Raw genomic sequence first — 15,032 nt, forward strand, 5'->3', positions numbered from 1 at the left:
TAAAAAAAATAAAGCTCCAGGATTTTTTTGCTCTAAATTGTTTAGAATCTTTTCTTCTATTACCTAAATAATTTTTAAGAGCATTCTTCACTGCGTTTGGTTGCTGGAAATAAAAATATAAAATCGAAATTCTAAAATAGACTTATGAGGTTTTTTTTTTTTTGCCTAATTAAATTTATATCTCTGGAAAAAAAAATATCTCATTAGATATTTTTAGCACAAATTATTTGGAATTATTTCTTTTATAATTCATCAAATTTTCAAGACAATCCTTCATCGCGTTCGGTTGTTAGAAAAAAAATAAAATTAAAATTCTAAAAGTAGTCATAGTACATTTACTATTTTTTTTCCATTGATAAATTTATTTCTCTGGATTAAAATATAGCTATCAATTTATTTTTTAGTCCAAATTATTTAGAAATTTTCCCTCTATTACTCATCCAATTTTCAAGACAATCCTTCTTTGCAATCTTAGATAATCCTCGACTAGAAAAAAAAAACAAAATTAAAAAAAATGATATCTAATTAGTAATTACCTATCTTATCGGCATAAATCTGGTGCAAATGTCCCTGTAGTGACATTCAAAGGCAAAAACCCCTGATTTGTAACAGGAGCACAAGACACTCATAGAGGTAGCACGTAATCATAACACACACAATGCCTCTTCCATCATCATTCTGTTATCCTAATACTTATGTCTAATATTTTGCTCTGAAAACAATGCGCAATGCTCGATAAGATGATGTCATCATTGGTCATCATCATCATCATCATAATATACAGTACAGACTTTTCCATTTGATATTATTCTAACCTTATTTAATTATTTGATTTGTCACATGTGTCGCATGTGCTTGTTGTTGTTTTATTTTTTTTTAAACAATTAATAAATAAATAAAAATATAAAATCGAGGTAATGAATGTAATAAACACACATTTATCTAATACTCAAAATAAATAAATAAAATTATTTCATAAATAATGTAATGTTTAATTGTGTTACAGGTTAATATCACTTATAAAAACAAAGTTTTTTTTTTAATTAAAAACAATAAACATATTGAATTGGGAATTAATTGAGTAAAAAAATAAAAGTGTAAATAAATAGAGATAAACAATGTCATCAACAACGACAGAATCACAACAAGATATATCAGATATTACACAAATATTAAAACAATGGGAAAAAGATCATACAACATCAGGATATGATCCAATACCATCATTAGAAAAACTTGCTGAAATAATAGAAAAAGAAACAGAAAATTTTCTTAAAATGGATCCAGATCCGTTTGATACACGACATCCATCACGTGTTGATCCAGAGTGTAAATTGGGTCATATATTTAAAGCAATATTTCGTAAAGATGATTTTATAACAAAAGTGAGTCAACTAAATTATTATTTCTATTAGATAATATATTTTTGCTATTAATAATATATTAATATTGATGTTGATTAATTTTAGTTGATTGAAGATTACATGAGAGAAACATATTATCGTAATTCTCCAAATTCTCCAGACAATACAAAATTGCATATTGCTGCATGTCGATTGATGCTAGATATATTACCAGGTCTTGATACATCAGCTGTATTTTTTTCCTTAGACATGGAAAGTTTTATAAAACGTTTATACGTATGGTCAGAACATTCAAATGAACAACTTCAATGTTATGCTGTTGGTTTATTAGCAGCATCAATGGAAATTCAAGATGTACAGCTTAATTATCGTGAACAAAATTCACGTCTTGTTCCAATAATGCTTAAAAAGCTACGTGATTTACAAAATAAATCAGAAAAAGAAAGATTAGAAAAAGAAAGAGTAGAAAAAGAAAGGCGAGAAAAAGAAAAATTAAATAAAAAACGTAAATTAATTATTGGTGTAAATAAAATTGATGAGCCATTATCTAAAAGAGCTAAAATTGATAATAATACAAATAACAACAATAATAATAATTTAAATAATAACAATGATGATGATGATGATGATGATAGATTACATGTAAGAGCATCATGGGCAGAAGAAAATGTAATTGGTAATATGAAAATGTATCCACCAACATTGGCAACTCAACAAATATTAATTTTGCGTTATTTATCAACAATGGGTCCACATCAAGAATTTTGTATTCATGTTTTTGAACAAAATGCATTAGAATTAATATTATCAATAATTGATACTGAAAAAACAAAAGACATTAGATTAACATTTGAAGGATTAAAATATTTAGCATCATTATTGTATCAAAAAAAATTTTTAATTGAATTTTTAAATATGGATGGTGTTGAAAAATTATTAAATATTCCAAGACCAAGTATTGCAGCAACTGGTGTAAGTATATGTCTTTATTATATATCATATTGTGAAGATGCTATGGAACAAATTTGTTTAATGTCAAATAATATTATAAATAAATTAATAAAATATACATTATGGTTACTTGAAAAAAGTCATGAATCTAGTCGTTGTTATGCAACATTATTTCTCAGTTATTCATTTTCATTTCAAATAATACTTGATGAATTTGATAAACAAGATGGTTTAAGAATATTGTTAAATGCTATAACAACATTAGAAATATTAAATGGTGAAGAAGTATCATTAGTTAATGATGATGAAGAATATACAGCACGTCAATTAATTCGTAATGTTGCTATTGTTTTAAAAAAATATATGGAAATGCATTTATACTGGAAATGTGAAGAATTACAAAGAATTGAAAATGTACTTATTGAACAAAATATCAAAGTTATATTACCATATAAATCATGTAAACTAACAAATTATGAAATACAAACTAAAATTGAAGTATTACAACAATTATTAAATATCAAAAAATCATGGTTACCTGTTGAAGAATTTTATAAACTTCAAGGTATACAATTAATTGTTAAAATAATAGCAACAACACGTGAATGGATTGTCAGTGGTAGAATAGCACCATTTATTGTTGAAACAATAAAAAGTTGTTTAGATGTCATATCAATATGTACAGTTTTGCCAAAAGTATTGTTATTACTTAGTAAACATGAAGCAATACCAAATATATCATCATCAATATCAATTAATTTATTACTTGCTGCTTCTGAAGGTGAATTGGTATCAGATGTAGAAGTACAAAAATCAGCATTAACAGCACTTGTTAATTGTGTATGTCCACCATTAGATCGTCCTGGTGACTATGATGATGATGAAAATGATGCAAAATTTTCATTTAATTCAAATGTTACAATGATGAAAAAAAAGATAAATTATTATACGTATAAAGAAATAATTGAAAAAGTATGGAATTGTGTTAGAGCAAATAATGGCATAATGATGTTACTTGAATTGATGAAAATTAAAGTACCAAGAACAGATGCTGATAGTATTAGAGCACTTGCATGTCGTGCACTTGCTGGTTTATCAAGATGTGAAAAAATACGTCAAATAATAAGTAAATTACCAATGTTTATTGATGATGGTATACAAACACTTATGAAATTACCAATACTACAAGAAAAAAGACAAGAACATTATACATTTCAAAAATATGCACTTGAATTAATGGAAAGAGTATCAAAAGGTGAAGCTAAAACATCACGTGATAAAACATCATATCAAATGTCATTACAATCATTGAGTCGTGCTAATGTTGTTGCACAAACTAAAATACAATATTCTGATCAACAACTTAATCTATTATTATATCAACATTTTTTATCAAAAGGACTAAATAATACAGCATTAAGTTTACTAAAAGAAGCAAATTTAGATATTAAAACACTTAATAATATTAATAGCAATAAAAATCAACAGCCAAAAGTGTATTCTGAAGTTGCTGAATTGATGAATTGTATACCAAAATGTTCACGTGATGCAATGTTAAAACCAGTAAGTATATTACAAACACCACAAGCAAGACATGATTCAATAATATCTGGTAATGCTCTTCATTCACCAGTAATACCAGCAAGAGTTAGAAAAATAATATTAAATGAAAGACATCATAATCTTATTAATACGAATAATAATAATAATAACAATGTACAATCACCATTATCAAATGAAGCAACACCAATGAAAACAAACCATTTGCGATCATTACAAAAATCAATTCAAAAAAATTTATCAATATGTATTGATGAACAATTAACACCAATATCTCCATCATCATCATCAACAGCAACAACAACAATAGCAATGACACCAACATCAACACCAACAACACTAGCAATGACACCAACAACATTATTCAATAATGATAATAAACCAGTAACATTAAATTCAATTGTTGAAGAATACTTGATAAATCAACATTCATTGTGTGAAAATCCAATGTTAACATGTCCACAATTTAATTTATTAGAACCACATAAATGTCCAGATTCAAGATCAAAATATTTTACAATACCAATAAATATGGCTGCTAGAAGAGCTGAAAGTCAATGGGGTAATATTGATTGTTCATATTATGATAGAAAATATTTATACAGTCATTTTTGTCCAGTTAAAACATACAGACCAAATGAACCATCAACATCATTTACACATTGTATATTTTCACCTTGTCAAAAATACTTAATGATTGGTACAAATGATGGTGATATTAAAAAATTTAACATTGACACTGGTCTTGAAGAAAAATCATACAGTTGTCATGAATCATCAATTAAATATGCACAATTTAATAATCAAGGTAATTTATTAATAACAAATACAACTTTTAGACAATCAGCATTATGGAATATTGAAAATAGATTTGAAATTAAAATGGCATTTGAAGGTGAAACACATATTGAATTTAATAAACAGTATGATAAAATTATTGCTACACAAACTGATGAAGCAACTATATATGACATTGAAACTGGTAAAATAATGTCAAGATTAAAACCATTAACAATTGAACCAAATTTTTATAAAAATAATAAAGCAACATTTAGTATGGATGATGATTTGGTACTTAATGATGGTATATTATGGGATTTTAATTCTGGTAAAGTAATACATAAATTTGATAAATTAAATCAAAAATTAAATGGTGTATTTCATCCAAATGGTCTTGAAGTTATATCAAATTCTGAAGTATGGGATTTACGAACGTATAATTTGATGAAAACAGTTGAGTTACTTGATGAATTGGAAGTTATATTTTCACCAATAAATCATGCCTTGTATGGAATTTTGTGTGATCAAGAAAATCAAAGTGAAGCATATTTTCCAGCATTTGCAACATTAGATGCATTGGATTACAGTACAATAAGTGTACAAGATGTTAAGCCATTGTATAGTCTTGCTTGTAATAAATATGATACACAAATAGCAACTGTTCAAATATGGTCTGAAAATAAACTAGCTGCTGAATCATTTGTTAAATTGTATGATGTTGGAAGAGTATCAGCTGACGATGAACCACTTGAAGAAGATGAGAATGATATGGCAAGCTGTGACTCTGATGATGATGACGATGACGACGATGATAGTGATGAAGATATGGATGATGATGATGATGATGATGATGATGATGATGATGATGATGATGATGATGATGATGATTCACATCTTTATGAAATTTTACCAGCAAATGGAGAACACTCCGACTGATGATTATACTTTTCAGCTGAATTTTTAGAGTATAATTTTTTTGATAAATTTGTAAAAATGATCTAAATAAAATATCCTTGAAATATATATTTTTTTTTTTTTTTTTTTTGACGTCACAATATATAGTTCCTTTTTCAATTTAGATGTCTCTGTCATACAACAATGAAAAGTATTTTTTTTTTGACAGTGTTTGACAGTTTTGTTTGTAAAAATTATAGTTTACTGAACAAAAAAAAATAATTAAAATAATTAAAATGATAATGACAAAAGTTATTGTTTTATTTGAAGGTTATGCAAAAGAATTAGATGATGGAAAAATGAATGCCAATTGTTCTTGTACATTGATAAAAGGAGAAAAGCTTATTATTGTTGACACAATGACAGCATGGGATAAGGATAAAATAATCAATGGTTAATCATCATTATTTTATTATTAGTTTTATTGATATTTATACGAATTTATAAAAAGTAAATTGATTTTTTAGGATTATCAGAAAATGGTTTGATACCAGATGATATTAATATTGTCATTTGCACACATGGTCATGCTGATCATATTGGAAATAACAATTTATTTACTAATGCTGAATTCCACATGATTGGCACATGTATTTACAAAGGCACTATTTTTTCTGAATTAAAAGATGGCAAAAATTCACCTGACAATAAAGGTTTGTTGAATAAATACTATTTTTTTTTTTTTAATGAAAAATAATAATATCATTGTTTTACAGAAGTATCTATTTTTGGCAAAGATGTTGAGGTCATTGCAACACCAGGTCATACCCATGATGATGTATCAATAATTGTAAAAACAAAAATTGATGGAACAAATGTTAAAGTTGGAATTGTTGGTGATTTATTTGAAAGAGAAGAAGACATTGAAGATATGAGTATATGGAAAAGTTTAGGAATGAGTAATCTATATGAAAAACAAATTGAAAATAGGCTGAAAATTATAAATTGTGTTGATTATATTATCCCAGGTCATGGACCCATGTTTAAGCTAACAGAAAATATGAAAAAAAAAGTATTAGCAGATTCACAATTTCAGGTTGACTAATCAATTTATTTATTATAAATTATTTTTATATTATTGTAATTACATAATTTGATACATGGCATTTTTTATACATCAACAATTATATAAATAAAAACTCAATAATTATATATTTATTTGTTTGTATTTTTTTTATATTAACTTTCATTTTTAATTAATTTAAAATCACAAAATAATAATTAAACGTAATGGTAACTCAATTATATATTATGCGATTAGGCACACACAGCCTGTATCTAAGTTTTATTTTTTATTATTTCATTCAATCAGTTATGGTAATTGTGGCATATATTAATTTAATTATAATTTTATTGGCACCAGTTTATGGTACTTGCCACAATTGACATTTGTATTATTACATTTTAAATTGTTTTTTCTTTCTTTTAATTTGTACGGTTATTTTTTTTTTAAATTAAATAATACTGTTGCAGATAAATTAATCAACAAAATAAATTTTTATCTATCAACATATTTACAATTAAAAAAACAAAAAAAAAAACTAATGTTGAAATAAATTATTTTAGTTTAACAAAAAAAGAAAAAAAAAAAAAAGTATATTTTAAATAATTGTTGACTTTAAATTATTAATTACACATTGGAAATTTGACATCAAGATAACATCTGTATGTGACGAATATGTTCCGCAGGTGTCTGTAGCAAAAAAATAAAATAAAAAATTTCTAAATATAATTTAAATAATTATATAATATACATGCTTAAACAAAAAAACCATCACCAGATTTTAATAACAAATGGAATGTAATTATATGGTACTCTGGATCAATGATATTTTATTTTTTTTAAATACTAGTAAATAATTTATGGCAGTATAATTTTGCTATTAAATTTTTTATATTTATATTTTTTTTTTAAATGAAAATGATGAAAATTATGTTTAATGTAATTAATTTTTTGTTGATTTAAAAAAAGTCTGTGCCAGTTTGAATTAAGTACTTTTGTTATGGATTATTTTTAACGACGATAATATAATTTAAATGCTTGGCTGTCATAATTATAAATTTATAATGTTCTCAAAGGAATAAATCCCTCCAATCCAATGTCTTTCAGCTCTTGATCATCATACTCATCGTCTTGATCACGAAAAATATTCTTCCTCTAGAAAATCAATCACCAAAAATAAAGAAAGAAAAAAAAAAAAAATGGAATAAAACACTCGATGTTTTCTAGACAAAAAACTTGATTTTTAATTTTGTAATTTAACAGCTAATAAGACTGAAGACAGACACAATTTCGCAGTAAAGAAAATAACAAGCAAACTTAAAATTCAATTAATTATTTATTATAATAATAAATTGAAAAAAAAATATATATTTAATTTATAAAATATTCCCTTGGCTTGTTAAACATCAAACATAATTTTTCATCGATATTGAATAAAATTAAAAACACAAAGCTAAACAATGGACAATTTTTTTAAATGATAATATTTTGATTGATTAATTTGTTATGATTAAATTAGTAATAAACACAAAAACAGTGATACACACACACACACTGTTTTTATAATTTTATTTTTTTAATTGTTAATTAGCACACTTATACTTAAATATTATTTACACAATAATTTACATAAAAATAAATGGTTAATTATTAGTTTTTGTATATATAAAAATGATTAAAATGTTGTGTATATATCATTGTCATTTAATATAATGCTAAAAGCAATAAATAATTTAATCCAATTTAGTTTCATGCAAGTATGTTAATAATAGGCACATTTTACATGAAAAAAAAAAAAGGAAAAGAAAGTTTTTTTTTATTTATTATAAATATCCAGATTGTATATGTAAAATTAAATTAACTCAAGGATTAATGAGTCAAAGCAGAAGACAATTTCATCATGGAAAATATTGATGAAAAAATTTATAAAAAAATAAAAAACTTTGGTTAAATAAATAATTATAATATTATGTATTTTTATCTTCTATTTAGATTTAGGATGACATAGGGTTCATTAGGATTATTTGAGTTAACACTGTTGTTAGATTGGTAGCATGGATTAACAGTGTAATTTAAATTTTGTTGATGATAACTCACCGGTTCGACATTAATATTCCATCCCATATCTTGAGCTTCAAGACACAGATCAGAATCAGAATCAGGTCTTCTTGTAATATCCTCCTTTAACATATTTAAATAATTTCATAATTCTATTTAAATAATTTATTATCAATAATTTTAATAAATGATTCTTTTGGTTTTTAAATATAGAAATTTACCTGAGATAATTGTTGTGTTGTTGTTAAAATTCTGGCAAGTGGTGTACAACAAACTGGCAGTGTCTCAAGAAGTGTTGGTCTTGAGTGTGTAAGAAGTGGCTTCATATATTTACCATCAAAATCACCCCAAATACGTGCAAGAAATGCTTTTTCATTTGTTTTTCTTGTTGTATTTTCACCTGATACTGAACCATCTCCAATTGAATTGTACTGTTGAAAAATTATAAATTTACATCAATATTGTCAAATTAATTACATAAATTATTATTTTTATTATTTAAAACCAAGTGTTCTTATTTTAATTTTTATGTTTGTGTGTATGTTAAAACATGCATAATTAATTTAAAATTAAAAAGCAACTTGCAAATTAAATTAAATATTGAAAATTAAAATAAATTAATAACAAAGCAACTTAAGATTTTAAAGAGTTTTAAAAATAAATAAATAGAAAAGCAGTTCCCAAATGTACCAATTAATTAAGATTAATAAAAATGTTTTTTTTTTTTATAATAAAAAACTGTTTTACTTGCACCACAATTTTTTTTTTTTAATTATAACAAATGATAAATGACAAACTGTGTGGAAAAAATGTAAACAAAGCAACTATTAAATATATTTTAATAATTATTACAAAAAAATTTAAAGCAATGGATTCGAAATGAAAAAAAAACCTACCGGGGGATTATTTTGCTCCCGTCGATTCTCCAGATTTCCAATGCCACCTTCGCCACTTGACTAAACAATTTTTATATTTTTCATTAGACATAATATTAATATAAGTAACTCTTTAATTTGTCATCTATTATTATTATATTTTTAATCAAAAATAAATAAAAAATAAACGCTGATGGCATTATCTAAAAATTTTTCATTATAAATTTAAGAAATTTAATTGCATTAATAATAGTTTTAATCATGCTTTAATAATCATAGCAATTAGTTAATTATTTAAGTGCATTGCATAATGCAATATTGTGAATTAATTTATTAAATTAATTGTGATGTTATGTAATTAATAATAATTATTATTACGCACCCCACTGGTGTCAATAGAACTGTACACCTGTTTACGTAGTAAGCATGGTACAAATCGGGCAAAATAATAAAATTACAAAATTATATTTAAAAAAATAAAAAGCAAAAAACATCAATAGACTTTTTGTCTATTTTGTTTGTTTGATATTTTTTTTTTAAATTTATAAAAAATAATACAAGATTAAACTAAAAAGATTAGCAATTTTTACTTTGTAAAATTATAATAATTTAAATGTCAAAAAAAAATAATAAATAAATAAAATAAATTTTGTAATTGTTTTCAGGTATTTTTAAAAACTTACACTTCTTACAGCAGTATGAGAAAGTCCCTCAACTTCTTCATCAACACCAACACTTGAATAATAAAAACAAATTAGATATAAATTAAATTTTATAATTTAAATAATAAAAAATAAAACTTACGGTATTTTAAACCAGCTGAGAAATTGTGTTGTTGCACCTCCTTGAAATATAACAGTCAGAATGACAATTAAACTTGTTGTTGTTAACATAGCTTGTCTAGCATCAGATACAGTATTTCTAATGGCCAGAGCAAAACTCATTGCACCACGTAAGCCAGCACAAAATAACATGTGTTGAAAATTCATTGGTATTTTTGGTTTTCTAGCAAGATTCATAAGAAATGATAATGGATAAACATTTGCAGCACGTCCAATAAGTGCACATATAAAACCAGAAAATATAAAACCTGGATCAAAACGATGTTTTGGAAATGTAAACATTGACACTCCAATATAACTGAATATAAAATTTTCAGCAAGAAAATTTAATAATTCAAATAATTGTTTTGTTCTTTGTCGTGAATCTGGACTCAAATTATTATATGTATAATGAGCTTGACAAATACCACAAAATAAAACAGCAACAACACCTGATGAACAATAAAAAATATCAAGAATAAATATACCAACAAAGTTAAAGTTTTTTAATTTTATAAATAATGATTTACCAGTGAGATCAGACGCTTCAGCAATGAGAAAAGTACTGTACGACATGAGAACAAATAGAGCAGATTCCAACAATGGAAAATCACGTACTCTTGTAAATTTTGTTAACAATGCTGTGATACAACCCATTGTTGCACCGATAAATAATGAAAAACTAAATATACCAACGAAATCACTAACTGCTTGGAAGAATGCAACTGTCTCAAAACCACCTGAGCCAGTTTGATATCGAGTTCCATAATTTTGTATAGAACTAAAACAATAAATATATAACAATTATAATATAAAAAATGAATATCAATGATAATATAATCAATAAATTTACCCGCTAAGTACAATGGCAATTGCATCATTCAATACACTTTCACCAAAGACAAGAGCATATAGATTAACATCAACATGGAGATCATTAAATATTGATATTATTGTGAGTGGATCTGTTGGAGATATAAGTGCTCCAAAAAATAATGTATCCAAAAATCCAAATTGGTCTGATAAATGTGGTATTAGTTGGATAAAACCATACATCAATGTACTGAAATAAATATATGTTTTGTACATTAACCTTGGCATTTTAATTTGTCATCAAATGTGCTAATTCATACTGTATAAAAAAAATAATTATTATACACTTACCCAATGACAAATGATGATATTGTTGTACCAACCAATGCAAAAAGCAATATTGCACCTAGATTACGAAAAAAATAACGCTGAAATTAAATAATAAAATAGATTATTAATTTTTCAATAAATAAATATATTGCTGTTGTTGTTGTTGTTAAAATAATAACAATTACTTACTCTTTTTAGACTGTAACCAGCGTGAAATATAATTGGTGGTAAAATAATATTGAAAAATATTTCTGGGTCAAATGTTGCCTGAGAAAAAAGATAAATAAATAGTTAAAAATAAAAATGTAGAATTTTATCAAAAAAGGAAACAAGACCTAGTTTCATTGATATCGAAGGTTCGTGTTTGCATTGAATACAAATTTTATAAATAAATTAACGAAAAAAATAAATAAATTACCTTCAGATCAATTTCACGATCTTCTCTGTAAATTTCTCCCTTAAAACTGTATGAAAATGTTTTATTTTTAATATTACCACCACCTTTGTCTTCAGGAAAACTCAGCCATAATGAATCTGGTGGTACTGATTGATTATATGAACTATCATTTTTTTCTTGAACACGCATATGATGAATGGCACTGTCTGGTTTAAAGCCATATCGTATTATTGCACCAATTATAAGTCCTAAAAAATTATCAATAATACATTAATTCAACGCATATTATTATAATAAAATTATCATCATTATTTTTATTATCAAACCAGCCAGAAAGAAAGAGAGAGAGAAGAGGAAAAAATATCTTAAATTTCACACTAAATGTGATAAAAAATTCTTGATAATAAAAATAAATTAATAAATTATTTTTTTTCTTTATTCAACTGTTGATTAGTCACTCGTATATTTGATAAATATAATTATTATTTTAATTAACTGACAAACTAAAATTAAGAATAAAAAAAAAAAAAAATCAATATTTGACTAAAGTATTTATATTTTTTTTTCATCAAATAAACAAGTTGAGCAATGAATTATTTGGCTTGTTAAATAAAATATATAGGTGTGTTTTATTATAAATATTTTTTATCTAAATAATAATTATAATAATAATAGAAAATAATAAAAAAGTATAAAAATAATTATGACGAGTTACCATAGATAACAGCAAGCCCAGTTTCATGAAGAAAACGTAAACGTCGATGTTTAAATGTCCAAATTGTTAATACAGTTAATATTAATAAAAATGTATAGAGCAATAAATTACGACAATCAAGACGATGTAATAATTGTGCTTTTGCATCAAGTTCAATATCTGATGCTGCGCCATCACAAATATTCACAATACAAAAAATTATTATAAATAAAAATAATACTGTTATTTTACCACGTAGCAGCATTGTTTATTTATTTTAATATGAACTTTATTTTATCCTTTTCTTTTAACAATGTTTTTTGTGTTAAAAAAATAATAATAATAGTTTAAAAAAAAAAAAAAAAAGAATTGTCACGATAATTTGTGACGTAAAAAATCACAAACACCTGCCATTGGCAACCTGCGACAAGTGACAACTGAATGATAATCATCATGGTGTAATTGCAATTTATGTAATTTATATACGACGCCATTTTGAAAGCTTCTTTTTTACCGACAGTTAATGAAAGAAGCTGTCGTGACATCTCTCTTATGGTTTAGGAAAGATATAAAAAAATTGAAATCAGCTGACAATCTGACATCAATCAAGTGAAACACGTGGGATGAATGTTTGTTATTGTTTATACTTCAAAAACCAAAATTAAACTGAATTAATCACAGCTTGATTATTGTGGATATTTTATTCTAATTTTAATTTTATGAAATATGGAAGAGTTTAGAAAAAAACGTAAATTAGAATTAAAAAACACTTTTGTTAAAAAATACAAGTTTAAAAGTGAAATTTTAACATGTTACTTTAACGAAAAAAACAATGAGGTTAGTTGAATCAATAGTACAATTGTAGTAAAAACATGCTTGTAGATTAAATATTGAATTAGTGCTGTTAAATATAAATATTTATGATTTTTTTTAGATAGACTATCAGAGTCATGATTATTCATACGCCAAAAATATAATAATTGACCATCTTAATGATGATTGTCTGGCTGAAATATTCATGTATGTTCCAGCATGTGAAAGACCAAAAATTGCATTGGGTATGCGATAATAAAAATATCAATTAATTAATTAAAAAATTGATTTACTTATGATAATTAATATATTTATTTTTAGTCTGTCAAAAATGGAAAAGAGCCCTTGATACTTCTTGGAGTAATGTCAAAAAACTTGAACTCACTCACTGGGAATATGATGAGTATCCAACTTGTTTAAAGAAATATCCAACACTTGATGGACAATTGAGCTTTTTGAAAACACTGATATATAAATGTGGTCGTTATTTAAAAAAATTAGACTTGACAGCTTATGGTCATTGTAACATATTGCCAGTTATTAATGAATATTGTCCCAACCTTGTGGAACTTCGATTGAGATTCACCTTCATTGACCATGTGTTATTATATAATGCATTTTCACGTCTGTCTAAGCTCAAAGTATTAGCAATTATATTTCAAAATTTCTATTATAAGTTTGTACCTCATATTTTAATCTACTCATTAAAAAATGTTGCTGATACATTGACTGATTTGATTCTGTTAAATTGGAAAGAAAAAGAGCAGGACTCCTGCCAATTTTCAGAAGAAACCATTTGTGTAAGTTTAACTTTATATCTTTATTACAAAAAAAAAAAAAAAATCAAAAATATTCTTTTTATTTTTTACTTATTAATTGCGTTTACAGGTGATTCGTGAATTGAAGGCTTTGAAAAGAGTTGATATTAGTGGTATATTATCTACTCAAGATATTCACGAATATCTGTATGATAAGATGTTAGTATATACTGTTCATGACGTTTACTTGCGCTCAGTTGAGACGAACCAGTTCACAAATATCAAGAAATTACGTTTGGATAAATTGAAAACTACAGATGATGGTCTGTATACAATTGCCAATAACTTGAAGCAATTAACAGTTTTACACATACAGTGGAATGGTATAACTAATGTTGGTATTGCAACAATTTCAAAGATGAATTTAGTAATTCTTTCTTTTGCCGGCCCTAATAACGTTGTTGATTCTTCATCAATCATCTTGCTTAAAAACTTGTCGGCAGTAAATTTTTCATGCAGCAATAAAATTACTGATGATGCAGCCATGAAAGTTCTTGAAAATTCACCAGCGCTAAAAGAAATTTATCTTGTGGGAACAAGTGTAACTGTTGAATTTTTCAAAAGAGCAGCAGAAATATCAAGCAATCGAAAAATACCTTTGCATATAGGTGTTTCATTCAAGTTTGATGAAAAAAAATATGAATCGCCATATTTAACGATTAAGCAATATTGCTAACAACAGACTATTAATATAGTATATATAATGCTAGATTAATAAAATAATTGATTGTCAATTTTGAAATATAACATGACAGTACATCAGGTAAATGTAACTATCATAGATTTAAGAAAAAAAGAAAT

The 15,032-nt window shown here is 25.1% G+C and overlaps 4 protein-coding genes across 13 annotated transcripts; 3 read left to right on the plus strand and 1 right to left on the minus strand.

The window, feature by feature from the left end:
- The first annotated feature begins 1,012 nt into the window (after positions 1 to 1,012).
- LOC122854039 (DDB1- and CUL4-associated factor 1-like) lies at positions 1,013 to 5,999 on the plus strand. The gene is made up of 4 exons (XM_044154450.1): positions 1,013 to 1,385; positions 1,470 to 1,862; positions 1,905 to 5,620; positions 5,880 to 5,999. The coding sequence occupies exons 1-3, from the start codon at positions 1,119 to 1,121 to the stop codon at positions 5,589 to 5,591; spliced, it is 4,347 nt and encodes a 1,448-aa protein (XP_044010385.1). The 5' UTR covers positions 1,013 to 1,118; the 3' UTR covers positions 5,592 to 5,620; positions 5,880 to 5,999.
- On the plus strand, positions 5,723 to 6,745 carry LOC122855618 (metallo-beta-lactamase domain-containing protein 1). The gene is made up of 3 exons (XM_044157124.1): positions 5,723 to 6,002; positions 6,077 to 6,262; positions 6,326 to 6,745. Exons 1-3 carry the CDS (start codon positions 5,846 to 5,848, stop codon positions 6,652 to 6,654), a joined length of 672 nt encoding a protein of 223 aa, XP_044013059.1. The 5' UTR covers positions 5,723 to 5,845; the 3' UTR covers positions 6,655 to 6,745.
- Positions 6,746 to 6,840: 95 nt separating this feature from the next.
- LOC122855617 (sodium/hydrogen exchanger 7) lies at positions 6,841 to 13,102 on the minus strand. Of its 10 annotated transcripts, none has more exons than XM_044157118.1 (13): positions 12,622 to 13,047; positions 11,928 to 12,154; positions 11,699 to 11,776; positions 11,531 to 11,607; positions 11,220 to 11,429; positions 10,897 to 11,147; positions 10,350 to 10,818; positions 10,229 to 10,280; positions 9,928 to 9,954; positions 9,567 to 9,626; positions 8,892 to 9,101; positions 8,710 to 8,793; positions 6,841 to 7,302 (listed from the first exon to the last, which is right to left on the minus strand). In XM_044157118.1, exons 1-13 carry the CDS (start codon positions 12,863 to 12,865, stop codon positions 7,261 to 7,263), a joined length of 2,031 nt encoding a protein of 676 aa, XP_044013053.1. In that variant the 5' UTR covers positions 12,866 to 13,047; the 3' UTR covers positions 6,841 to 7,260. The 10 variants fall into 10 exon arrangements, with proteins under 10 accessions (XP_044013053.1, XP_044013055.1, XP_044013057.1 ...); XM_044157115.1 differs by lacking the exon at positions 6,841 to 7,302 and adding an exon at positions 7,585 to 7,767; XM_044157120.1 differs by lacking the exon at positions 9,928 to 9,954 and having other exon boundaries at positions 12,622 to 13,102.
- A 289-nt stretch (positions 13,103 to 13,391) lies between these two features.
- Positions 13,392 to 15,029, plus strand: LOC122855620. Its single transcript, XM_044157125.1, has 4 exons — positions 13,392 to 13,437; positions 13,535 to 13,658; positions 13,735 to 14,213; positions 14,302 to 15,029. The coding sequence occupies exons 2-4, from the start codon at positions 13,619 to 13,621 to the stop codon at positions 14,905 to 14,907; spliced, it is 1,125 nt and encodes a 374-aa protein (XP_044013060.1). The 5' UTR covers positions 13,392 to 13,437; positions 13,535 to 13,618; the 3' UTR covers positions 14,908 to 15,029.
- The last annotated feature ends 3 nt before the right edge of the window (positions 15,030 to 15,032 follow it).

This window comes from Aphidius gifuensis, linkage group LG4 (assembly GCF_014905175.1).
Source record: "Aphidius gifuensis isolate YNYX2018 linkage group LG4, ASM1490517v1, whole genome shotgun sequence".
Classification (NCBI taxonomy): Eukaryota; Metazoa; Arthropoda; class Insecta; order Hymenoptera; family Braconidae; genus Aphidius; species Aphidius gifuensis.

Coding starts and splice junctions, on each gene's coding strand:
- LOC122855618 (XM_044157124.1), top strand. CDS start 5,846: ATGATAATGACAAAAGTTATTGTTTTATTTGAAGGTTATGCAAAAGAA. Junction 6,003..6,076: donor TAAGGATAAAATAATCAATG/GTTAATCATCAT, acceptor TTGATTTTTTAG/GATTATCAGAAAATGGTTTG. Junction 6,263..6,325: donor AAATTCACCTGACAATAAAG/GTTTGTTGAATA, acceptor ATTGTTTTACAG/AAGTATCTATTTTTGGCAAA.
- LOC122855620 (XM_044157125.1), top strand. CDS start 13,619: ATGTATGTTCCAGCATGTGAAAGACCAAAAATTGCATTGG. Junction 13,659..13,734: donor AAGACCAAAAATTGCATTGG/GTATGCGATAAT, acceptor ATTTATTTTTAG/TCTGTCAAAAATGGAAAAGA. Junction 14,214..14,301: donor TTTCAGAAGAAACCATTTGT/GTAAGTTTAACT, acceptor TTGCGTTTACAG/GTGATTCGTGAATTGAAGGC.
- LOC122854039 (XM_044154450.1), top strand. CDS start 1,119: ATGTCATCAACAACGACAGAATCACAACAAGATATATCAGATATTACA. Junction 1,386..1,469: donor AAGATGATTTTATAACAAAA/GTGAGTCAACTA, acceptor GATTAATTTTAG/TTGATTGAAGATTACATGAG. Junction 1,863..1,904: donor GAGAAAAAGAAAAATTAAAT/AAAAAACGTAAA, acceptor AAAATTGATGAG/CCATTATCTAAAAGAGCTAA.
- LOC122855617 (XM_044157113.1), bottom strand. CDS start 12,865: ATGCTGCTACGTGGTAAAATAACAGTATTATTTTTATTTATAATAATT. Junction 11,430..11,530: donor ATATCATCATTTGTCATTGG/GTAAGTGTATAA, acceptor TATTTATTTCAG/TACATTGATGTATGGTTTTA. Junction 9,627..9,927: donor GTTCTATTGACACCAGTGGG/GTGCGTAATAAT, acceptor AAAATTGTTTAG/TCAAGTGGCGAAGGTGGCAT.